This window comes from Amblyomma mixtum, chromosome 10 (genome assembly GCF_055824585.1).
Source record: "Amblyomma mixtum isolate Tamu chromosome 10, ASM5582458v1, whole genome shotgun sequence".
NCBI lineage: Eukaryota > Metazoa > Arthropoda > Arachnida > Ixodida > Ixodidae > Amblyomma > Amblyomma mixtum.
In genome coordinates this window covers 133,490,604-133,516,313 of record NC_143021.1, presented here as the reverse complement: position 1 = coordinate 133,516,313, position 25,710 = coordinate 133,490,604, and the positions used below count along the sequence as shown (strand labels likewise).

The following is a 25,710-nucleotide window of genomic DNA, read 5'->3' as shown; positions in this document are numbered from 1 at the left end:
TGAAGGATGCGGGTTCGATCCCAGCTGCAGTGGTCGCGTTTTGATGAAGGCAAAGTTGTGGAGACCCATCATGCAATATATCAAAATGTTACAGATCCCCAGGTGGCCGAAATTTCTGGAGCCCTTCACTATATGGCATCCCTCATAGCAAGAGTCACTTCTCTGTGCTTTCCATGCAAAAATAATAGAGAAATGCATTTAATCAAGAAAAGCAACTGGTGCACAATTATTAAAACATATTGCATAATTACACTGTTGCAATAAGCACACATTGTGACTTGTACTATGAACAATGTCAATGTCATTTGCTTATGAAATGCTTGTTTTTTAAATGTGTTGCATTTTCAAAACCATAATCTCGCACTTTTGGTTTTGAAAACGAATGTGCAGGAAACACAGGAGCCAATATGAAGTGAAGATGAGAAAAAAAAGCTTTACTTTTTCACCGTTTCAATACCTTCAGCATATCAGCCAGGTGCCTGTTCACACTGGCACGTCTCTTCGTGCTAGGGATGTCACTTGGGTGATTCCCAAGATGTTGTTCAAAAGCACCTGAAAAAAATAAAATAAAAGGAGAGACAAAAAGTAGTTTTGGGGCAATATCTCCAACTCTAAAAGCACGTTCAATGCTTGGAAAGAACAATTTGCACCTAAAATGCTTTCAGGCTAATTTAATTGCGCACCTCTGTCAGCCAACCATCAACCTCCCTAGTGTCAACTAATGAGGCAAGCCAGGCAGTAGAATTACTCCAGCAGTACTTCCAGCAAGAGGGTTGCTCAGAGCACATGTGCAGCCTAACCATGATGAATGACTATTTGGTGAAGCGGTGGCATACCAACCTAAAGCAAACTCTACCTTGCACAGCTTTTTTGGGGGGGTCACAACCCTTAAATGAAACTGCCAATAAATGAAACAGTTTTCCTTGTCCCCATCGAGTTTTGTTTAAAGGGAGTCCACTGTAGTGCCCACTGGAGAGCATGTGAAAACTAATCTGCTATACAGATCTGGAGGCACATTTTCAAGTGGTTGACTTGGTGAAACAGCTATCACTGGCACACATCGCTACAAGGTAGCCACTCCTAGTCAGTGAACCTGAGAGCCAACCACTCTAGCACATGACCCCTGGTTGAAAACATATGAGTGGTGTTGTGCACACCACAGGTGCTGTGCCTTCTGACACACCATGTTGCCGTATCACTGGAGCATACTCCAAACGAGCTACATGCAGTTCAGTTGAGCAATTTGAACATGCTGCCGATACTTTGCACTAACCCAAAACCACATTATGATTCATGTTTGCCATGTCAGCAATAAAGCTTATCCACCAACCAGGTTTGCCTTGCATACAAAGCTACTGTGCTTGCAACTCACAAACCACACAAACGCAGCAGCCTGAGCAGTGCGCACAAACATCACAGTGCACTACTCAATTTCAGGTCATGCAATATGGGCACAATACAATTCAGCCCTTTTGCCATACCCACAGTTTGCACATCCACCTGCAAGTCTAATTCAAGAAAACTAAGCTTAATTATGACAGAAAAGAACGCACTTTTCAGAGCATCAAGCTTCATTGGTGTCAGTGCCTTCTTTTCGGTGGTCTCAGGGCCGCCCTCTTTATGCAGGTAGCGGCGGCAAGGGGCTCCAGTGACGCTCCTGTTGTACAGGTTCTGGATGCCCCAAATTGCCTTCGCTGCTTCCCGCACAAAGAGGCTATCCTTCGGTTGGTCCATGAGGTGCTGCCACTTGTCAGACGGGATCTGGACACCAGGCCCAATAAGTACCTGCATGGCCAAAGAAAAGAGTGCTATGTGCAGTAACTCCCCAATGCCGACATGTTTCACCTGAATCAAGAGATTAGATGACAGAAATGATACTTCCAAATCAGACATTTTGCATCTGCATGATGAAGCTGCAGTTTGAAACTTTATGAAAGCACCCCTGTAGTACACCATGTACACCCTACGGGTGTTCCCATGTCATCTAGACATTAGAACACAAATAGCAGAAGCACGCATAAAAGTAAATGCCGTTTGTACCCCTAGCAGTGTTCTTCCTTAGCAACATTAAGTTCCCAAATATCATTTACACTTTAAGACACCAAGACCTCAGACACATGAGGGATAATTATAGCATATATGCTCACGAAATAATACCTAAAGTTTTAGTAATTTGGTACCACTCAAGATGCTATACATTTGCAAAAAGCTGCAAAAAGAATGCAGCATAAAACACAAGGCTACCCTTTAAGGACGCAATTCAAAACATGGAAAATATGCAAGGCCTAAGTAATTATGTACCATGCAATGCGAGAAACTGGCAAAAAGATGTGATAGCTAGGTATACCATCAGTGCCTAAAAGAGGCATAAAAACTACCAATTTTTTATTCCCTACAGGATATTAAAGGAATGAAACATCGGTACATTTCACCATGTGTCACTGTTAACTACCTAAAAAATATTCAATGGCCATTACACTCATTCCAGGTGAATACTGGAAGGGAAAACATTTTTTTTTCCAAGTGCACTGTAAAATCTTTGTAAAAAGAATACTTTACCAGGATTCGCTTTTTTTGGATTGAGATACTAATTGCAGACTGGTGCGGCCCTTGACCTAGGCATGATTATCCAACTACTATCAATAAACTCTTGGCCCAAAACAGAAAACATTGTCTTGCGTACATCAATACTCCATAAGCACCTTGAGTTTGATGTTACAAAGCAAGAGCTTCCTTGTTTGCCAAGCTAAAAAATTTATCTAGACTGCATTCTTCAATGTACAAGCCGACCCCAGGTATATCGATCCTGCGTCTTTTGAGTCAGCAGCTGAGCACCATAACTATTGAGCCAGCACGGTGGCTGTTTTATCATCATCATTTATTTTACCCTTAAAGGCCTCTGTTGAGGCATTACATAAGGGGGTGGGGGGACAAAGCAAATACATTTTAAGCAAATAATTTTAAAATAAACTAAAAGCTTAATACATTCTTGTACACTAAACCACAACGCGCTCCGATTAATGGCCATTTCAGCCCACAGTGTTAGACACTCCTCACTTGAAATGCACAAAACCGCAGCGCATTTTTCATCCGATATACTTATTACAATGCAAACTGTTTTTGGCAATTTTTTGGCGGGGGACTTAAGTCAACATTCGAATTTTATTGGAGATTTTTCTATTTTGCATCTCCATTAACGAGGTTTTACTGTACACAATGGTGGATGGCATGGAGAACGCACTTTGTACAGCACTAAACATCACTGAACTTTCAGTACAGATATGCATGACCCGAATGAAGAGAGGCGCTCAGATATTGCAAGCGGCTTCGCCAACTCTAGTGTGCTTCCTTTTGTTCCCCATTAACTCTGTTCGCAAACAACACATAACACGCATAACTCAGAAAATGTGTCAAATGAGAGTTCTGCAATGTTAAAAAACATGAAAATACAACACTACCCTAAAAGCTTTTTAAACACCATAATATCCCTATGTAAACTGAAAAAGCAACACCATCTATATGTAATGGTAATCACACGTACGTGGAGCTTAGTTGAAGAATAAGGTAAAAATCATGAAATTTTACGAAATATAGTGGCGAACTGCAATCTCAATTCATACCTGATTGACGCACACATTGGACACCTGGTTGGTAGTGGCACTGCAGGATGCCATTTCTGCAGGTTGCAGTGCCTTCAGCAAGAAAAATAGTATAACATGGATTAAATGTCACTGCAGTCATACAGATGTACTATCAGGAGCATAAGTGTGCGCTTCACACAGAAAGCAGCGGAGCAAGGCAAACGTGCACTGCAGTGCCATCTACGGAGAGCATCTTGGATCGAGGCAGCCAATCGGATGCTCTTTCTCATCTGCAGGCATGTCGCTCGGCTAATTTCAACATGACATGCTAAGGCTAGCCAGGATCGGTGCTACATTAATCAAGTGAGAAAGCTAAAACAAAAAAGAAAGTCACATGCTGTTCCTATTCATCTAGCCGGAAGGCTGCGCCGAGATAGTAATGGTACCACTCATTGTCGTCAAAATAAATAAATAAATAAAAAATTCCCTGTGTCCCTTGGTTTCTGTGGCTGTTGGCTTCTCTCATATTTATAACGAGCCCCTCATTCCCCTTTCCTTGTCTGATTAATTGCCTAACGAGGGCCTCGGTTCTGGCAGCCTTGATGCCTTAGGAAGCATAAGAGGGTTCTCACAAAGCTTCCACCCTCGCCGTTCGATGACGTCCTACGTCACATCAGCGGTAACTCAGGACGTGCTACGACAGCCGCTTAAGAACGTGGATGGCACTGGTGAACACTCCCAAGGTTAGGTTATTTGTAAACATAAATACCCCCGAAAGCGGAAGGTTTGACAGCTGTCGCCGTAGCTCAGTGGTAGAGCCCCGGACGCGTAATTCGGAGGTCGTGGGTTCGGATCCCACCGGCGGCATGTGGTTGTTTTTTCTTCTGCTTTCCTAATCAATTAGCTTTAAGCGATAACATATTCAGTAATATTCTATATCGAACAACAGCACAAAATAAATAAATAAATAAATAAAAAATTCCCTGTGTCCCTTGGTTTCTGTGGCTGTTGGCTTCTCTCATCGTTGTGAATTAAGTTCTAAATATGAACTGTTTCTGCAACAAGTCAGCCACGCACACACAACCATTTTATTGTATTGTGCCATGGTGCACAATGGCCCACACATCATTCCTCAAGTGTGCAACACAAAATGAAGAGGGCCACAGGATTGCTACTGCTGCGGCACCATCAGGCATTTTGACGAGCTGGAGCAAGCTGACTGATTATGTGAAGGGCATTTATGGACTCTTTGGAGGTGAATTAAAATATATTTTGAGCACTGCTCACATCCAAACTTGGCCATAAGCTTTGTATAGCCTCAAAAGTTGGTGTCTCAATCCCTCCAAGCTGGGAAATAGCTGTTAACAGTAAAATCATAAACGCAATGAGAAATTCTCTAAACAAACTCAATTCACACCTGAACGGTATCTATGCCGAAGGCAGGGTCTACATCCAGGCGGCTTTGAGGCGTGTCCACTGACAGTTTCCCATTCTGGAATGGAATGAAAATAATAATCATCATCAGCAGCAGCCAACTACACCCACTGCAAGGCAAAGGCCTCTCCCATATCTCTCGAATTAATCTACTTCTGTGCTGGCTATGGCGATTTTGTACAAGCAACTTAATTTTATCTACCCACCTAACGTTCTGCTGCCCCCTGCAATGCTTCCCTTCTCTCGGAATCCAGTCAGTTAGCTTAGTAGCCACCGGTTACGTATCTTTCCTTTGCATTTACATGCCCTGTGCATGCACATTTCCCGATTTCGACTTAGATGTCTTTAACTTCATTTGTTCCCTGACCCACTCTGTTCTTGTCTCCTACCGTTACAACTATCTTTTTTCTTTCCATAGCTCTCTGATCCGGATCATAAAAAAGAAATGGTTTTGGTTTGGGTTTGGGAAATGGTAAGGGTTTGATGTCCCAAAGCGACTCAGGCTATGAGAGACGCCGTAGTGGAGGGCTCCGGAAATTTCGACCACCTGGAGTTCTTTAACGTGCACTGACATCGCACAGCACCCGGGGCTCTAGCATTGCGCCTCCATAGAAATGCGATCGCCACGGCCGGATTCAAACCTGTGTCTTTCAGGTCAGCAGCCGAACGCCATAACCACTGAGCCACCGCAGCGGCTTACGAGAGGGAAATAACTCTAAGGTTAAGAATGGGGTGGAGCGCATATGGCAGGTTCTCTCAGATCATGAATGGCAGTTTACCAATATCCCTCATGAGAAAAGTATACAACAGCTGTATCTTAACGGTAATCACCTATGGGGCAGCAACACGGAGGCTAACGAAAAGGGTTCAGCTTAGATTAAGGGCAACACAGCAAGTTATGGAAAAAAAATTTCTAGGTGTAACGCTAAGAGACCGGAAGAGGGCAGGGCAGGTGAGGGAGTGACGGGTTAATGACATCCTAGTCAAAATTAAGAAATGGGATTCCGCTGTGTATGTTATGGGAGGGCAAGATAACCGCTGGTCCTTAAGGGTAAAGGAATAAATTCCAGAAGGCAATACTAGCAGAGGGCAGCAGAAAGTTAGGTGGGGAGATGAGATTGGAAGCTTGAGGGGATACGATGGCCGCAACTGACAAAGGACAGGGTTAATTGGAGAGACATGGGAGAGGCCTTTGCCCTGCAGTGGGCGTAGTCAGGCTGATGACGAGCTCACTGCGTTGTGCTGAATTCAAGCTGAATCCTTTTCGTTAGCTCCATGTTTCTGCCCCAAAGGTGAGTACTGGTAAGATACAACTGTTATGTACTTTTCTCTTGAGGGATACATGAAAACTGTAATTCATATTCTAAAAGTACCTGCCAAATGCATTCCACCCTAGTCTTATTCTAGTTATTTCACTTTTGTGGTTCATGTATGAGATAACTACCTCCCCTAAGTAAACAGTATGAACAACATGAGCAAACAATACAAAAGCTTGAGAAAATGCTTCATCAGTTAGCACCAACAAAAACCTTTTTACGGCAGCACAAGCCCAGCAAATCCAAGACATGCCTGCTTCAGCATGCTCCAACAGTGTTTATAGACCATTACCGCAATCAATCAGTGCTAGCCCATTGTTTCAACTCCAAAAAATTTGCTAGCTGCTGTATTGTGTTGTCACTTGGCTCCTGCTTGTACTGGGCAAACTAGCAACTAGAGTTGTGAACAAAACTTATTTCTGAGTAAAGGTTCGGCGCAATCAAGAGAGGTACTGTGACGTCTGTAAATGAGAAAGTTGGTTCGAAAATCTGAGGCCTCTTGGACATTTGGAGAGAGTTGGCATTAATTGAATTGTGACATCTGGTAAAGAAACAGCTTGACATTTTGGTAAGTGGCTGCGAAACAAAAGCAATATAATACTTTCTTCTACCTCAGAAACATATTCTCATACAAAAGGTGGCTATATAGCTTCAAATAACAATGTAAGACCTACCTCATCTGCCTGTAACAGTGGTGACTCAGCCACGGCTGTCTGCAGGCACTGCCCTTCTGTCAAAGTAGCCTCGGTTCGGCCAGACCAATTCTCATTCTCACACATACCCATCTCACTAGTTTCAGTGACTAATTCAAGATCTGAGATGGGTTTATTCGGCTCAACAGCCCTAAGCACCAACGTGCCACTTGTAGCTTGGTCTATCCCAAACAGCCTGCGCTTGACAGCATCTTCTGGCGCTGCTCCCTACAAAAATAGAGTAGGAGGAGGTAATTAGGCATATGCATCTTGGCCCCACTGTTCAGGAATGCCCATACCTCTCGCTGTTCTTGAGAGCATCTGCACATCCTACGGAATGTGCTCATATCCTGCCGGATGCTTTCTGCACAGCAAAGACAAAAGGATGTCAAATGATTACTTGGTCACAGCTTGCTAGCACCCCAAAACTGCATATGGGCTATGAGAGACACTGCTGTGTAGGGTTCCAAATTAATTAAGCCATGAAGGGTTCTTTAAAGCATATCTATCGAAACACAGCCGCTGTGGATGTGATGCCAATAAGCAACTGACACTTGCAAGCAAATATTATGCACTGCATGGGACTCAAGTCAGACCTGTACGCATCATATATATTTTGTGGCACAAGTCGCTTACAGCGGAGAGGAAGCTATGCATGCTAGGCAACAGCTTCCAGGCTTGTCCGGCTGGCTAGTGAGTGCAAGAGCAGCGTACTTGTGGAAGACACTGCCTTGTGCCGGTAGCTTATACTTCGTGGTGCATAACTTAGGAAGCGAGATGGCAGCACATTCTTTTTTCCATTGAACAGTAGCCTACTTTACTTTATATAGGTTACCTACAATGAAAAAGACGTTTGGAGCTAGAAAGCAATCAAGCAATTTTTAAATCCAGATCTCTCCACAAAACTGAAAACATGAAAAAAAAATTGATATAAGCTTGAACACCTAAAGGGGCATGGTAATGCAACTATTGTGATTCAATTCCCAAAGATCTACAAGAGGATGGGTAGTGCAGCAAACAATGAAGAGCACATTTTTTTATGACCTTATATTAATCTCAATTTACTCTCTCCTAATGACCTACAATACTGCTCTCGCCTTCCCTAGGGTTAACGTGTACAACCATGCATTTGGCTTTCTTTATTTTCTCAGAGAGGTCACTGCAAACACAACTCTACACACTGTTTACTACATATAATCAAGTTCTCAACACAGCTACAGATCCACTTGACAAATAGTCTTACAACTAGATAGAGGTTGGACTTTGTTTTTATTTTTTTTAAATTGACCAGACTTTTGCAATGCTTACTTCAGTGCGCAATTCTCTTTTTTTTTTCAGCAAATATAGTTTTTATTTGCAGGAACTTTTTTTTCCCCAGGGATAAAGTCACAGTATATTTTAACCATTTTTTCAGCACTGGCATAAATTTACCTGCAATTAACGCACATACCATCGTACATACAGCTGTGCTTGTCGCAGAGATCTCCATTTAAAATACCAGCAAAAGTCAAATGACAGAACCATCAGACAAACACAAACTGGGCTGTCACTAGAAAAGTGGCAAACTGGGCTCTCATGTTATCCTTAGGCCATTGCTCTCAGCTGACAAAGAGGGTGACAAATCACATGGTCCAAGTGTTGACTGCAGTGATGAAACTGCTGTTGAACCATTGAGGTAGACAGAAAATGGTACTTTTTCATGAAGCTTGCTCAAGACCCTCAAACATGGCGTGGACAAGCCCACTTAACCAAGCAACAGCCTTTATATGCTATGGCACTGAACAGCACTAGCCTAGACGTTTGGCGAAGAGAGGAGCCTCCTGATTTGTAGAGGCATGTAAGGCAGCGAAACAATGCCCAAAAATGCACAACTGCACCCAATAGCAACACCACCCCACCATGCCCTTGGTTTTAATACCTTTTTATTTTCTCCTTTGAGTGTAACTTCTACTCAATGGCCAGCAAGCTGCAGCATACATGTCAAGAATACTAACGTTTTTTGGTTAAAAGTGAATTGCAAAAAATCATTTGATATAAGTCCAACCTCTACCCATAACCAAAAACACGAAATGCAGCAGCGCTGCTCATGTTTTTAATACCTGTACAGCTTACTGAGTTATGGATGCAACTGATTTAGATTAACTACATTAGCAAAAACCAGTAATGCACCACACTGCGTTACCAATACAGCTTACAGTTCCTCTCCCAGAAAGTATTGATGATGAGTTTTTGTACTGCAAGGGCATCTGTGGCCAAAGAGTGCCAAGACATGGTGTTTTCAGCTACCAAATGCAGGGTCAAAGATTTATTTCCCCAGCATATCACCCAAAGCACATCGAATACCAGGCCAGGGAGAGCTTGCATCGAATGTATCACTGGTAGATACCTGGGGGCACTGGGGATCAAATCCCACATTTCCTACATGTCCCCTCCTGGAAAGTAACATTACAGACAATAGGCACGCACAAATAGGTGAGGAGACATCAGCGTCCCCTTATAGGCATGTGGAGGAGGGAGGAACAAATATTGTTGCATTTTCTTCTGTTTCTCCCACAAGGCAGGCACTGAAATGTGCTGTTGGTGCCGCCCCCTTCCCTTTTGGAAACACTTGTGTACATAATTTACCATTAAGGATGCAAAACAATGACACATGCAGGTGGTGCAACACTATGTGTTAATGTCTTACCCATTCCTTTAATGACTTCCTGTTGAAGGTTGTCGTTTCTGTGGCGCTCCTGTGCAAGCTTTTTTTTTAACACAAGAACTTCATTCTGAAGTTTCTTTACGATTTTTCCTTTTGGAGAAAGGGTTTCTCCGCATTCCTCTTCAGATGAATTGCTCTCGACAGCAATTTCCCTGAGCCTTTTTCTTTTTGCGATTTTCTTGCGGGTATTCCTTTCTTTTTGGCTCAGCTCCCGCTGAAATTCATGACAAATGAAGACAAAAATGCCACATTAAAATTAACACCTATAAAACTCAAGAACTAAGCGGCTTTTCCGTGCCAAAGGATCCCCTTCCAGCCAGCGGTGCTGGCTGATTCTCATGAACCTGCTAGTGTGACAGTGCAGGGAGCAGCAGACTGCCACTTCGTGCACTGCTCCCTGCACTGTCACATTAGCAGGTTCATGAGAATCAGCCAGCACCGCTGGCTGGAAGGGGATCCTTTGGCACGGAAAAGCCGCTTAGTTCTTGAGTTGTATCCGACTACAGTTGTTTAAGATTGCAGATCAGGTTGCACATTTTCGTTAACTGCTGAAATTATTATTAAAAACTGTGCCAACTGTATTACCTAAAATTTGTCTTCAGATCTAGGTAAAAAATTGGTTTTTAAAGAAAGCAAATGATGCAGTAATCTCACTTATCTCGGTGGACACCCAAACTGCAGCCTAAGGGAAGGCATAAAGAAAAAAAAGAAAGGAAGAAAGGAAGAAAGAGGTGCTGCAGTGGCGGTCTTGGGAATAACTTCGACCACCTTGGGAACTTTAACTGGCTGAAATTATTCCCAAGATAAAATTTTTGGCAATGCACTGTTATCAGGTTCAGGCAGTGACTACAGCAGGCAGGCATATGTGGGTCTCTGGGCAGGGTTATTGGAATAAGACAAGAGGTGCTGTCTCCCCTGTCACATGACAAACTTGACATAATTTTCACCAAACAGCACTTCCCAAACTTACTACCATGCTTCTAATGCATGCACAGCAATAAATTCTTCAATGAAAACATCAAACCTTTCCAAAATACACCTTAAAAATCATGCTATAGTGAATCTGAAGGAAATTATAGGAAAACGCTACCAAGATATCAAACATGCAGAAGCACATGAAAGTCTGTGACACAATCCCAGGGACTGTCAAATTATAAAAAGGTAAGAGGTCAGCAATGCCAAAAAGTAAAGTACTGCGTTAACACAGCTCTTTCTACCAATGAAAACACGCGTTTGCTTACAAACCAACCAAATTCTTCATGCTAAGGGGAAGCAAACACCCTAACTGTATGGCGTTGAGGACAAGCATTGAAATGAAATGCAGGCAATTGCGCAGAGTAGTGACTTTTTGAATAATGCACTAGTAGGTGTTGTGTGGCAATATATGATCAGCAAATGCCACTAACATTTTCTGTTAAACTACAAAAAGATCAGATCTGAGCAGACATCATCTGTGGAAGCGAATGCGTGAACTAGTTATGATTGGTGTTCACCAAAGAAAAGAAATAGCAGCACAAGACACAAGCACAAACCAAAAACGGAACACATCACAGTGTGCCTGTCTCACACAATATGGTAGTGTGCACCCTCGTTTTGTCCCTCTCTGGTGACTGATTGATGGGGTTTAACGTCCCAAAGCGACTAAGGCTATGAGAGATGCCGTAGTGGAGGGCTCTAGAAATTTCGACCACCTGGGGTTCTTTAACGTGCACTGACACCGCACAGTACACGGGCCTCGAATTTCTCCTCCAAAGAAATTCAACCGCCACGGCCAGGATCGAACCCGCGTCCTTCGAGTCAGTAGCCGAGCACCATAACCACTGAGCCACCGCGACGGACTATCCTTCTCTGTTCTTGTGCTGTGCTAGATGTAATTAGTTGGATATCACGTTAAATTTGATGAATGACAGGGGTACATGCCATGAGGTTCTTGCTTAACTTGTTTGCAGAATGTTGACTATCCCGCATTTGTGACAATAGCTTTGTCAGGTATGCCCACTTGTATAATTGGACCACAAGCCGAAAGCTGTCATTTATGCACTTGCTTATAACCACTACGCGATTTCACTATTTAAATTTGAAACTAGCCTCACCGCAAACTTACCTTTTCAGACGTTCCGCACACTAGTCCATCAAAGACACTGTCGGGCCACCGAATGCGTCTCTTTTGCAGCCTTCGGGCCAGTTCCTGTTTTGTCACTGAAACCAGGGTGATGTATTTCACATAGGGATTTTCCCAACGTTGCACATTGCAGTAAAATCTGTTCATGCAAGCAGTGAGCTGCTATAAGGAATGTCATTAGAACACCAAGGGCATAAAGGCTGGTGAATACACACACCAAGCACAAACACAAGTGCACTACTGCATTCATCGCTGTTTATAAAAAAATGCATATGTAATATTGATGTCGAAAGTCTCTAGGATGCCTCAAAAGCATGCATAAGTGGTATGTATAAAAACAATCATGTCATCTGACTGCCACACTTTAAAGTATGTGAGTCAAACTTCCACCATCACACTGGCTAACATACTGTATTTACTCGCATAATCCTCGCACTTTTTTTCGCAGAAAATCGGTGCGAAGTTAGGGGGTGCGATAATTACGCGGGGAAAATTTTTGAACAATGCTTTGGAGTGCTGAAAGCAAATGTAAATAGGCTGTGAACCGGGGTTCTCAAGCCAGCTATTGTAAATTTAACCAAAACTTCAATTGCAAGCAGGACTTACGTTTGTAATAAAACCACAGAGACGACAAACACTAGCTGCAGAAACACTTTATTTGCGAAGGCTGGCCGCCCGCAACATCATCACTCAGAGTCCGCGGAGTCCACGGCGACATTGCCATCGCTATCGCTGGTCGCTGCTTCGTCGGCTTCCTCAGCTTCACCCTCTTCATCTTCGTCCCACACCAAGTGGTCTTCTGTCGTGTCCAGGGCGTTGGAAATGCCAGTTTTCTTGAAACTCTTCACGACCACGTCAGCGCCAATCATGCTCCATGCATCTGCTACCCAGCTGCACAGCAGCTCCACAGATGGCCTCTTTATCTTGCCACCCGGCGTAAGAGCGTGTTGGCCTTCGGCCATCCATTCTGCATGCACTTTTCCTTAGTTCTGTCGAGTGATGTTGGGGATGCGATGATTATGCGAGGAAAAAAAAAATTCCAATTTTCGATAGGCAATGTGGGGGGTGCGAGCATTATGCGAGTGCGAGCATTATGCGAGTAAATACGGTAGGTATCAACTGCTCACACAAGTCCTGGAGATTTCTGTCCCGGATAGTACACAAGCAATGTTTCACATAACTTCAGCCAAAGCTTTAAAAGAAGTGCAACACCATAAAGGAGTGAAACAAAGGACTTATTGTTTGCGACTACGTTGCACAGCTTTGAGTACTTGTAATTTCAATATTCAGTTTGAGACCAAGCAGAAAACAAAAATGCGAATGGAGGCCACAAACAGCCTATTCAGTTTGTTGTAGCAACATACTTCCTGCACCACTTTTTTTACAGCATCAAAAGGATACGCCTTAAAATTAAAAATACCCCGCCACTGCACTCTCGCATTACTGTAGCACACTACCTACTGACCAGCGCGCTGGGTAACAAATAAATAGAAGGAACAACCAACGCTCACTTCAATGAGCTCCCAATGATAAACAAAAAATATACAGAGGCTGCATTGAACAATAACAATGTCACTTCACCGCTTTCCCTTTCTTGACTTTCAAGTGACGACTCGGCTTACAATGACATACCTATCAGATGGAGGTGCACCCTCTTACAGACAGAGGTGCTGATGCACTTCTAGGGCGACGCTGACAGTGCTCCAACATGATGCCAAAGAATATCTTTTTCACGTATCTATGTTACGTGCAACGCCCTGTACAGGAGCACTACAAGATATGCATGCATGCAACATCACAAAGAAAAAACAAAAAGAAAGGAAAACAAAGAAGGGCAGTGGGCCCTCGAGGTGCTGGGATTTCGGCATGTAATCAATCGCAACTTGGGCAACTTGAATACTGGGCAAGCACGACGGGGCTTTTCTGACAGGAACGTTTAAAGCGGGTTGATGGCACATGCTCAACAACGCAGCCCACTTGGAGCACATGCAGCGGCCTGTTGTAAATAGCTCTTCATCACCATGGGTTAACAAAAAAAAAAGCACTGCGCATTAAAATTATGCGCCAAACGCATACAACTGCAGACATAAAACTTACCGGCCAGTTCTTCGATGTGCCCAACGTAGTAGCCCTCGTCGTCTTTGGTTGTTTTATTGGCGCACCAATAAACCTGCTTATTTTTCGCCAATTCCTTGACGGACTGTGGGCTGTAGTTTTTTATGCACGAAACACTAACTACAGCTTTACCTCCATCTTCGTAAACCACATAGGCAAACTGTGGCTTTTCCATTTTTACAAATGTGCACAGTCAAAAGCTCCAAAAAACGACGCACGCCGACCGAGCAAACCACGATGTCTACAGAACTGTCTGAGGCTATGGATGGCTTCGGCTTGTTTGGTTTTTCATGCTTTCCGCGACATTATGTCGTCTGCTTCAGACAGGAAGATTCGTTCATACTGTGCGGTTTGTCGTGTTGTTCACAGAAAAAGAATTCCCTCCTATTATTCCAGAGGAAACAGTATATGTGCACAGTTCGTGTTATATTACGTGCAAGTGTGCAAGTGCTCATGAGTCTCAACGGGTCAACAGTCATGGTCTACTACGCAACCGTAAGCTGAGCCTTAATTTCAGGCCGCAGTTTTATCAACTGAATAACACGCACCCTCCCGACTAACAAAAAAATAAAAAAGGAGGAAAACCAGATAAACAGTTAAATATAACTTAATCGAACGTGTCTGGATCTTCATTCTGTGTAGGTGTTGTTGACGCTTTGTGCTGAGATTAAAGTGGTAGAAAAATTGCATTCGTAGCAGCATGTGCCGCAATGACATTAACGCATGCGTACACACAAACACACACAGGGAGAAAGAGAGAGAGAGAGAGACAGACATACACAAGTCGCGACGACCTACATAATTGGAATGTGCCTGCTTTCAACATCTCACGCCCGATTGTGCACACATATACTTGCACGAAGAACATGACAGTCACGACGGATATGACTCGAATATAGCGCTGTGACAAACGGGAATGTTGGTAGTAATATATAAGTTTTGCATGCATGACGTTCTCGCAAAACCACTATTAATAGTTCTCTATCACAGTTTCTGCTCATGTATAAGCCGCACACCATCTATTATGACCTTTCATTACTTAGTCAACTGCGCCTTTAATATTTTTTTTTGCGAGCGAGAGCTTAGGAGTGGTGTGAGGGATCACTTAAACCAAATATCGGTGCCTTGCAAGGCAAGGACCACGACGCGGATCCACAGGCAGACGAATAATGTTTATCATTTATCCTCCTCAACCACCTCGTCTGAGACAACGAACTGCTTAGTTTTTAGCCAACGCATCATAATCATCATATTATCTGATCTGTAATGTCCACCCTTTATAAAGAGACAAACATTGGTGTTTATCGTCATTTTAAGGCGAAAGCCTTTAATGCCTCATACTGTCGTTAGCAGACGCGTCGGCAGCCGTGTCGACAGACGCGTCGGCAGGAGTATAGTGAACTAGAATATTCTAGTTCACTGTAGGCAGTAGTGTCGACAGACGCGTCGGCAGATTCGTCCGCCTTCCGGCGTCACTGCTTAAAAGGCTCAAGGTTCCAGCATGCATAAAGGCGCATCTAGTGAATGCATGGGCTTCATAAATAAAATAAAAGGAGTAAAGTCAGGAAAAGGGAAATAAAAATAAAAAAATAAGAAAATAAACAAAAATAAAAAGACAATAAAAATAGGATGTCGAATAAAAATAAAAAACAACAAAATTAAGAAAAGGAGCAACAAATATATTGTAAAAAAAATTATCAAAAATAAAAAAGTAAATAAAAACAAACAGTGGCCAGGAAATGCTTTCACCTTGCAGCACTTTAGAGACCCAAGTGCCCCCTGAATTTTCATTCCTTTGTCGCTACCGTCGTTGCGCCATACCGTCGTTGCTGCAACCATAACCGCTTGCTGCGTTTGTTATTAAGCCAGCAAGCAGCAAAATGAGCCTTCGTCCCACGAAAAAGACACGTAAGCGCTATCTTGACAAAGATGAACCATTTGTCGTGCCGAAGTCCACGGATTACTGGAAAAAGCAGCGAAAACGAGCAGTTCTTTCCGGGGAGACAGCGTCAAGAGGCGATCCTTCAGAACGCTCTCATGGTGCCAGTAGTTCGACCGCGGACAAAACGTCGTCAGTTTCGACATCTGCTCCTTCAGGTGAGCACTGTGTTGAAGGCGTCTACGAGGGTGGCCCCTTTGTAAGTGCTGAACACGCGGGAACATGCAGCCGTGTACCGGCGCAGCCGTCGTCCAGTGCCAGCAGTTCGACAGCGAACACAGGGCCATCTCTCTCGACACCTGCTCCTTCCGGCGGGCGCAGTGCTGAAAGCATCGATGAGGGCACCCTTGAAAGTGGCACTGAACACGTGAAGGAATGCGATCGTGTACTGGCGCAGCCGTCGTCCGGTGTGAATACTCCTGTTTCAGGCTACAGAACCGAAGTGGCCAATGAGGGCATCCCCGGGACTGAGCGCACAGTTGAACCAGTTGAACCTACTTCTGAACCGCGTCATCCGTCGCCATCGAGCTCCAGATCTACACTTTCAGGTGACTATGCTGAATGGTCTGATGAGGACATCCCAACTCATGAAAGTGACAGTGAACACCTAGAGGACGACGACACAAGTGGCAGTGAATCTGAGGAGGAAGCCGAAAGCCTAGATTCACTTTTGGATGAAAATGAGCTCCTGGCACCTGGCTTTGCTGACTTAGATTCAGCAACGTTACCTGGCTCTACGACAACCAAGGCAGCTGCAATTGTAATGATCATGGCCTTTGTTGTTGCTCATGGGCTTACTTGGGTTGCTTTGGATGATCTGCTGGCTCTCATTGATGGCCTTTTTGGCTTTAGAGGAAATGTGCTCCCGCGATCAAAACACTTGTTCAGGAAGCTATGGGCTTCAAGAGCAAAGCGGGTCGCCAAGCATTTTTTTTACTGCAGCGTCTGTGGCAACCTGCTCAAGCCAGTGAGTGGGACATCCAAAATGAAGTGCTCTGCCTGTGTCCTGGCAACTGATGTGAGATCACTCAAGGCGAAGGGGAATTTTTTTGTTATTATGGATTTAAAGGAGCAGCTGAAGACTTTGATAGCAAGAACAAAAGCTGCTCTCTACAGCAACCTTGTCAATCTGAAAGAAGATGCTGAAAGATCAACAACGACCCTGAGAGACATCACAAGTGGCAGCATTTGCAGGGAGCTACGCCAGAGTAATCAGCTGAACTGGATGGACCTGACGCTAACTGTCAACACAGATGGAAGCCCCGTCTTCAAATCCTCTTCATCATCAGTGTGGCCCATACAGTTTTTGGTTAACGAGCTGCCACCCAGTCTCAGGATGAAAAACTGTTTGGTTGGTGGCCTTTGGTTTGGAAGGCACCCTGATATGACCCTGTTCATGACGAAATTTGTCGATGAAGTGAACAGAGTGGGTCGTGTTATCTGGGAACAAGCTTCCACGACAATGAGATCAGCAGTGTATGCTGTATGCTGTTGCGTAGATGCTCCTGCTCGGGCTGCCGTTAGCAACATGGTGCAATTCAACGGAATGTTTGGCTGCCCCTGGTGCTACGCCTGTGGAGAACACCTCGAAGGTAAAGTACTCTGATAAGTTCGATGTATTTATTAGGCCACCTGTTGTTATACGAGTATGTTGTTAAATAAAGTCTAAGTAATTCTCTCCCTTGCCTTGCAAGAAGATTGCATATCTTCTGGCAGCAGAACTTTCGCATCAGGAGTGCACATATTAAGTATAGAATTTGCTATAGGTGTAATGGGCATTTTATCTTAAGAAATTGAAGATATAGAGTTTATGCACAATTTGTTTACAGCATAACGGGCAGTTCTGTGCTAATGTTATGCCCTGCACCTTTGACCCTACCCTGAATGCGAGTCTTTTCTTCTAGGTTAGCCAATCCACTGAATGCCTTTTCATACTTCTGCTGCCCTCACAAGGCAAATATATTGCACATAAACTTCATTCATTCATTTCTTTGAGTTCTCGAAACTTGTCAAAGGGTTTGCCTTTGGTAAATTCTCTCCTTTGCCTTTGCAGCAGTTCTTCATAGCCAACATGAAGACATGTAGATATTGAGAAGACATGGCGAAAGACCTACTTAGTCTTTACTCATAGCTTTTGATTTTATGCTAAAGCTAATGCACTGTACATGCTCGTGTACTTTTAACGTTAACAAGTATGCGTCGTATGTCGGGTACATGCAAACTGATGAGCTCGTGCAGGCAGTTTTCATTGTTCTTCAGCTTCTTGCACAGGCAAAATAAAATGGCCATTGCTGTCGTCATGCTGTGCGGAGCTGTGACTGAACTGTAATCGTGTTTTTGAGTTCACCTTAGAAGGGAAGACTCTTAGGCTGTTTTTGTATAACTGTCAGCTTTTGGAAGCTGTTAGTATCGAAGATGTGCTGCTGAAAATTACGGTATGTTTGGGCCCGTAAATTTTCAGGAAAAAATATATACTAGTGGTAGCCTTAGTTTGTTGGTGACAGTAGTGTATCAGTGGGAAATGTTCTCTTGCTATATTATTTGGTTTGGTTTATTGGGGTTTAACGTCCCAAAGCGACTGAGGCTATGAGAGACGCCGTAGAGGGGGGCTCCGGAAATTTCGACCACCTGGGGTTCCTTAACATGCACTGACATCGCACAGCACACGGGCCTCTAGAATTTCGCCTTCAAGAAATTCAGCCACCGCGGCCGGGATCGAACCCGCGTCTTTCATGTCAGCAGCCGAGCGCCGTAATCACTGAGCCACCGCGGCGGGGCTGAACCCTGCTTACCCCACAAGTCACTTGTATTTTCTGCGATGTTGTAAAATCAAAGTCTGTTTATTTCAGGTGGGCAGCGATACATGCAAGCCACGGTGAATGATGAGCGGACACCAAAGGGAATGCTTCGAGAAATGAAGCTTGCTCTCGAAGTCAACGAAGCAGTAAATGGAGTGAAGGGGCCATCGCCACTTGCTCACTTGAAGCACTTCAACGTGGTCTTTGGGCAGACAGTGGAGTACATGCACTGCGTGCTCCTTGGCGTCACCAGGTGCCTCACTGATAACTGGCTTGACTCTTGCAACAGCCAAGAACCCTTCTACATAGGTTGGTATTACTGTACTAATTCGTGTTACGCATACATACAAGCTTCTCAGTTTTGAGGGGTGTGATACGCACCAACGGTGGTAGTTCGGCCTCCTTGTCATCGTTGATGCATGGTATTGATGGAGCATTGAAGCCAGCACAGCACATGTGCATGCAGAGCTTGTGAACTCTAGTGTCCACACTCTGCCTATACACAGTATCTGTGCGGAAAGCAGCCAGCCAGTTGGGCAGGCAGTGCCTGTCACGTGACTGATGGGGCCAGCAGGGCATACGGCATGATTGGCATTCAAATTTCCCAAATTGCTGTCATTAGTAGTTCAGCAAACGTGCATACATTATATCTGTTGTTAGTGCTGCCCCTGGCTTGCACCTCTCATGCCTTTCCTTCCACAGTTGCTTCACTCTTTCCTTCTTTTGCCTAGCTGGAATACACACATATTCTGATTGACATTGAACCCCCCGTAAGAGCGTGCTTGGTTGGTGGTTACGTACTCTGAATGCGGCTTTTTCTAATTTTTTGGGTTGCCACTTTCGAGGTATGGGGTAGGGGGTGTCACAGATGTCTTGCAGCTCTTTTGTTGCGGCAAGCATGAGTTTGACAAGTGTCGCTAGTTTACAGCACCTCCTTGTTCACTGTGAGTGGGGCAGCCATGGTTGTTTGTTTTATCTTGGACGAAATGACACTGCCATCATACATGTTTTAATGGTAGCACTGGCCTCTGATAGGCAAGCGCTCGTTATAACTGTAATCATTATAAGTGGGCTCAACTAGTTATGTCTGATGGTCAAGCATTAACTGCAGTACATCTGCTCTTAGGATTCCTGAACTAAATACCTGTTGTTATCAGGAAGCAAGGTCATTAGGGTAGGCATACCTTTATGATTTGTTCCCAACATGAATGCTTCAGCTTCATGCTATCTTCATTCTTATGGCACACAGCAACAACATTGCATTCAAAAAGCCACAGGCTCAGTTTGGAATATGCTGCTGTTTAATGGTTTGCAAGCGGTGTTGTTTGGCTGGCTCATTCAATTACTTGCATTTAAATTGCACATCTCTTCCTTTTTGCTTCAGGGCGCCCGACAACATTGGAGCAGCTTGACAACAGGTTGCTTGCCATCAAGCCCCCACACTGCTTCACAAGGCTGCCACGTTCGATTAAAGAACGCTGCCATTGGAAGGCAAGCGAGTGGCGGCACTGGCTGCTGTTTTATGCTGTGCCATGTTGTTTAGGCATTCTTCCCCAGCGGCATTTAAATCACTTCATGCTGCTTGTGGAAGCAGTCTTCACACTTCTTTTGGAAGAGTTGACTGATGAACAGCTGCATCATGCTGGTAAGTTTATACATTTTATTGGCTGTAAAATTGTATTGCATTTATAATGCTACAAAAATGCATTGAACTGCAAATTGCACGTATGTAAGCATTCACAGCGAATTGTACATATGAGAAAGGGAAGTTGTGAAACATGTTTGGCAGCATGACTTCAAATGTACAGTAACTGTGTTAGAATGATAGAGAATGATAGAATAGAGGTGGAATGATATTATGTAAATGGGAGCTATACATAAAGCATGGACCACTCAGCATGTACCACTCGCACATGTCTCACATAAAGTTTGATATAGTAGTAGCGCTCAAAACAGGGACGACAAGATAGAAGAAGATAACACAAGCGCAAGCGCCTGTGTTGTCTTCTTCTATCCTGTCGTTCCTGTTTTTAGTGCTACTGTTCTGTCCTTCCAGTGTAAACACCAACTAGTCCACTGCTTTAAATCACGTAAAGCTGTCATGACTGAGAGTCTATCATCATCATGAATGAATGCACAAACTTTGTTGAGAAGCTCATTCACAAATACAAGTTCTTTGCCGCATGTTCCCCAAAAATATTCAAAGGAGGAATTATTCATCAGTGTTAACTTCCATAGGACGTAACCATGTTATTTTGATGGAATTGCTACTGACCTTCAGCCACTTTTTAGTTTGGTAAACATTAAGATGAGAAACTGGAACCCACCTGGTTTCAAGAAAGAAGATGAAGCTGCTGAAATAAGGGTCCCTTCTTACCTCAAGACTTTTCTTGATAAAAGTGCTGTCTGAATTTCAGAACTCATCCGAGGTCAGGGGGCATTGAACAAAGCTTGCTATTGAACTTAGACTAGAGCTGAAGTTTAAGTTTCTGGAAGTGGGCACAAGGTTATGGTAGGGATTGTGCTGATGCCGCGTTTCCTGATGTTGATGGGATGAAATTGCCAGTTCGAGTAAAGCAGCATATTGATTTAGCAAGTTCGAACTAATGAGCTTTTACTCTATATGATATAAAATTGCTTGAAAATGGTGACATCACAATCCTTTTACCATGCACGCTGTGGCAGTTCCTCTTCAGAAGCAAAAAAAAATAGGCACTCAAATGAATATTAATATGCCTTATACAGTGCAACTAAGCAAGTCTAGCAGTTTTGATTTTGCTTCATTTGTTAGATATTGCAAGAAATGTTTTGTAAATGGTAAAGCACGCCCGATTTGTTGGAACAGTGGTGTGATAGAGCGCAATCACAAGGAAACACAAGATTAGGTTTTGTGCGGAAATCTTTCACAGTGAGCATGGCTGCTCTTTTGTGCAGGTCGCTTGCTGCAAGAGTTTTTGTCCAGGACAAGAACACTCTACGGCCCACGTATGATGACTTTTAATGTGCACCAGCTGCTTCATCTTGTGACAGCTGCAAAAAACTTTGGGCCTTTGTGGGGGCACAGCGCATTTGTCTTTGAAAGTGGAAACGGCAGACTTGTGAAGACCATAACTGGTGCAAAAGGGATACCAAACCAGGTTGTGGAACGCGCGGTGATGCTGCAACAACTGCAGCTCATGACGACACTGCACATTTTCGAAAGAAAAGTGCAAGAATTCACCAATGCCCTACTGGCTAAGCCTTTAATTGCTGCTGCTACGCATATTGATGGCGCATGTCTTTTGGGCTATTCCAACCGCACGCCTAGCCTGTCAGCGGAGGAGACCAATGCCCTGAATGCTATGTTCAGTCGTGTCATTGCTGTAAATGAACACTTTCGTTTTGCTTTTAAGGGAACAGTGTTGCACAGCAGAATGTACAGAAAAGCGAAAAAAACCAACAGCACAGCAGTGAAAGCATTAGACAATGACTACTTTGTCATTGACAGGATTTTTGAAATAATTCACGACTCTTGTGAAGCCACTAGTGCTGTTTTTTTTTGTAAGAAACTGGTTTGTATAGATAGCACACACAGGCTCCCAGGACATATTAGCGAGTGTTTTTTGTCTTTTATGACTACTCCTTCTGTTTTGAAATTGAGTGACATCCTTGCACCATGCCTTCTGATTGAATTACCAGCTGATGATACAGCGTATATATGTGATTTGCCAAACCTTATTGAGCGTGACTGACATCTCAGCTAAAAGAAAGCGACCAATAGAACATGACAAAAGCTGGCCAGAACCAAGAACCTCTTTCAGTGCAGTGGTACAAAATGCAACGTACAAATATGATTGATGAATTTTAAATGAAAAAGCAAAACTGTGGGCTATTGACGGTTGCTTCTGGGGGGCTATGGAGTAACTTCAACCACCTGGGGATTTTTAACATGCACCGACATCGTAGAATGCATAGACAATTTTGCATTTTGGCCTTATTAAAATGCAGCCACTATGGTTCTGATTAGACCCACGGCCTTGGGAATATCATCATCATCAGCCTGACTACGCCCACTGCAGGGCAAAGGCCTCTCCCATGTCTCTCCAATTAACCCTGTCCTTCGCCAGTTGCGGCCACCGTATTCCCCGCAAACTTCTTAATCTCATCCGCTGACCTAACTTTCTGCCGCCCCCTGCTAGCTTGCCTTCTCTTGGAATCCATTCCATTACCCTTAAGTACCTAAGTACCAGCAGTTATCTTCGACTGAATTTCATATTCACCAAGCCGCCGTTGCAGTTAAAAAATAAAGAAGGAAAGGATTGATGATGATGGATTTTTACAGCGCAAGACAATCTGTGGCCAAATAGAGCCATGTCAAAAGGTTTTTTTTTCTACTCAAGGTGGGGTCAAAGACCCATTTGCCAAGTATTTCATCTTAATTAAGTCGAGCACCAGACCAGGAGAATTCTTGTACCCATTGTATCACCGATGGGCAGCACTGGGGATGAAACCCCGCACCTTCCGCATGTGAATCAGATGCTGAGACCACTAAGCCACCGCTGCAGTAAAGAAAGAAAGGAAAGGACAGTTGCTGGTGTACAAAATGTCTTGCGGTTACAGTAGTGTTTTCTTCGTCAAACTAGCTTCGGAGAACATTTGGCCTGGTGAAGGAAAAGTGGTGGGTAGGCTAAAATCAGGTGATAGGTTAAATAGGCAAGTATTTGTGTGCCATGTAGTGTGGCTATGGTTTATTGGGTGCAGTTACACTCAGTAAAGTTTGAAACTTGCCAGACGTCCAAGCTTACTTTCAGTAAAATGTGGGAGCCTAGTGGGGTTGAATAGTTAGGCATCTAGCTTCTAATTCAAAAGGTTGAGCTCTATGTCATGGTGCATTCAGTTGCTGTAAAGTGCAGGCTGCTGTACTGTTTCACAAGAAGGTTGAAGATCCTAATGGCCAGTTATACCTCTGTTTTGAAACTAAAGTGTTGAGAGGAATGGCCATTGTAATAATGCGAGTCCGTGGAAGCAGAAGCATTTTCTAATTCTTTGTATCCTATCTGATGGTACACTCCAAAGAGTACATTAGCTACCTAAATTTTGTGCTGTTTAAACTTTTCTGTGCTTTAATTTCTTTTCAATCTTTTGTATCACTGAACTGCAATATGATGGGACCTCATACCGGTTTGTTTTTTGGGATTTTTCGCTTGTGTTGTATGTGTGTGCAATGTGGCTCATGCGCTTTTCATTTTTGTATGTTATGTCCTCTATTTAATTAACCAAATATTGTTTATATGCTTCATACATCTTCTCAGCACTTGGCCTTCCGTGCTTCTGAACTCTGTTTGTGCAAATTGTGCTGGTACGACATTTCTGGTCCAGTGACTGAAGATGAAGTATATATTCTTGGTTACATCAAGAAATGCATTAAAAAAGCATGCTTGGTTCTATGTAACGTGTTAAAATGTATTAGTCCATATTTCTGTGATATGTATGTGCTACCTATCTGATGTTGATTTTTATTTTGTCCCTTGTTGATGTTGATTTTTCCCAACTTTTGGTTCTCTGCATATGTCAGAGTTAGCTATTGCGTACTCGTCTGCTGGCGTTGTTGGGCCGAGTCCCTGAAGCTATTGGTAGCTTTGACATGCCCACTTCTGGAACTCTGTATTCTTTTCGTGAAATAAAACAAACATTTTGTTCCCTTGCATATGTCAAAGTTGGCTATTGCACACCCGTCTGCTGACTTTTCCAGGCATAGTCCCTCAAGCCATTGATGGCTTTGACATGCCCGCTTCTGGAACTTTGTATTCTTTTCGTACAATAAAACAAACATTATTATTATTATTATTATTATTATTATTATTATTATGTATTCGGTGATTACTGTTTACGCCTTGTATGTAATCTGTTGCTTTCCAGTGTTGGGGCTTGCCATTATCATGACTAACTGTCCTGTGACGTGACAAAAGGAATGTATTATACATAATTACACCGTGACGGCTGAACTGCAGGTAGGCCATATACCTAACGGGTAGTAATGACTGCTAAATGCTGAGGTAGCACAACTGTACTGCTACGGACTATAACTGGTTCAACATAATGGAAACCGCGTCTGTGTTGTCTCTCTCATAATCCTGCCCTCGTGCGCTGCTGTTTTCCACAATTGAACCCTGCTGGTTTTCCTGAAAGGGGCTGTTTAATTTGAAACAAGCAGGTGCACTGATCAACTCCAGCCTTCTATGGATATTTACCAGAATGGTGAAGGGCCTGCAAATATGGCTCAGCTACTGAGGTGTCTACTGGTTCCATACAACGTTGGGACTGTTTCTTGGCAGTTTTGTAAGAATCAATTAAGTGCTTTCTTTTGAGTATTTTGCGTTCCACATTGATTTACAGCAATTTCTGCTGAAATGCGTTCGGCCTAATTGTTTCCCGTAATAATGTATATCGAACAACAGAGCATATATATATGTATTTGCGAGTGCCTTCGTAGTGCGGACCCTCGTGGCACCCGTTTGTAGTCTCTCCTCTCTGTTCGCAGTCTTTAATGTGCATAGTATTCGAAAAGGTTCTTTTCCCTGCGGGCTCTTCGAAGATTCAGTTCTCACGCGATGTAGACGAAAGGCCTTCATAGGTTCCTCGACCACAGGCGTACGCGGGAATACGCTGCTCCCCGTACATGCTGAATACCCGCTGCCGGATCAAGTGTCGCTTCTGCCCGCGGCAGCGCATTATTCAGCAGCTGCCGTTGAACCGCGCTTCTTCGCCGTCTTCCCGGCGCCGGTACGCGGCGATCCATATTGCTCACCGTTCTGCGCCGTTTCGTCCGTCGTCATGCATGCGCACGTGCACATGTGTAGCGCTGCTCGTTCCTAGCCGTGTGCGAAAGTCCAACCGCGCGCTTAAATTTGCATCTTTACCGCATATCTCAAGATATATTGTCACGTTGTAGTGACGGCAGGCCAGCGGTTATAATTGTTTTACAAGAACGGGCGTTTGTCGTCGCTTCCGTCTTCACGCATGCGGATGC

The 25,710-nt window shown here is 43.8% G+C and overlaps 3 protein-coding genes across 3 annotated transcripts; 2 read left to right on the top strand and 1 right to left on the bottom strand.

Annotated features, from left to right (window-relative positions):
• Window positions 1-351: 351 nt before the first annotated feature.
• LOC149327000 (uncharacterized) lies at window positions 352-14,388 on the bottom strand. The gene is made up of 10 exons (XM_089564141.1): window positions 13,947-14,388; window positions 11,853-11,926; window positions 10,085-10,102; window positions 9,710-9,941; window positions 7,323-7,387; window positions 7,006-7,251; window positions 4,999-5,073; window positions 3,621-3,692; window positions 1,554-1,785; window positions 352-552 (listed from the first exon to the last, which is right to left on the bottom strand). The coding sequence occupies exons 1-10, from the start codon at window positions 14,137-14,139 to the stop codon at window positions 443-445; spliced, it is 1,317 nt and encodes a 438-aa protein (XP_089420267.1). The 5' UTR covers window positions 14,140-14,388; the 3' UTR covers window positions 352-442.
• A 1,456-nt stretch (window positions 14,389-15,844) lies between these two features.
• LOC149326999 (uncharacterized) lies at window positions 15,845-21,162 on the top strand. Its single transcript, XM_089564752.1, has 4 exons — window positions 15,845-17,495; window positions 18,753-19,010; window positions 20,086-20,346; window positions 21,119-21,162. Exons 1-4 carry the CDS (start codon window positions 15,845-15,847, stop codon window positions 21,160-21,162), a joined length of 2,214 nt encoding a protein of 737 aa, XP_089420878.1.
• A 506-nt stretch (window positions 21,163-21,668) lies between these two features.
• LOC149326998 (uncharacterized) lies at window positions 21,669-24,385 on the top strand. The gene has a single exon (XM_089563868.1). The coding sequence runs from the start codon at window positions 21,689-21,691 to the stop codon at window positions 22,430-22,432; it is 744 nt and encodes a 247-aa protein (XP_089419994.1). The 5' UTR covers window positions 21,669-21,688; the 3' UTR covers window positions 22,433-24,385.
• The last annotated feature ends 1,325 nt before the right edge of the window (window positions 24,386-25,710 follow it).

Coding starts and splice junctions, on each gene's coding strand:
- LOC149326999 (XM_089564752.1), top strand. CDS start 15,845: ATGAGCCTTCGTCCCACGAAAAAGACACGTAAGCGCTATCTTGACAAA. Junction 19,011..20,085: donor CCAAGAACCCTTCTACATAG/GTTGGTATTACT, acceptor TTTTTGCTTCAG/GGCGCCCGACAACATTGGAG. Junction 20,347..21,118: donor TGAACAGCTGCATCATGCTG/GTAAGTTTATAC, acceptor TCTGAATTTCAG/AACTCATCCGAGGTCAGGGG.
- LOC149326998 (XM_089563868.1), top strand. CDS start 21,689: ATGATGACTTTTAATGTGCACCAGCTGCTTCATCTTGTGACAGCTGCA.
- LOC149327000 (XM_089564141.1), bottom strand. CDS start 14,139: ATGGAAAAGCCACAGTTTGCCTATGTGGTTTACGAAGATGGAGGTAAA. Junction 11,927..13,946: donor GCACATCGAAGAACTGGCCG/GTAAGTTTTATG, acceptor CCCTGGTTTCAG/TGACAAAACAGGAACTGGCC. Junction 3,693..4,998: donor TCGGCATAGATACCGTTCAG/GTGTGAATTGAG, acceptor TTCTTGCTGAAG/GCACTGCAACCTGCAGAAAT.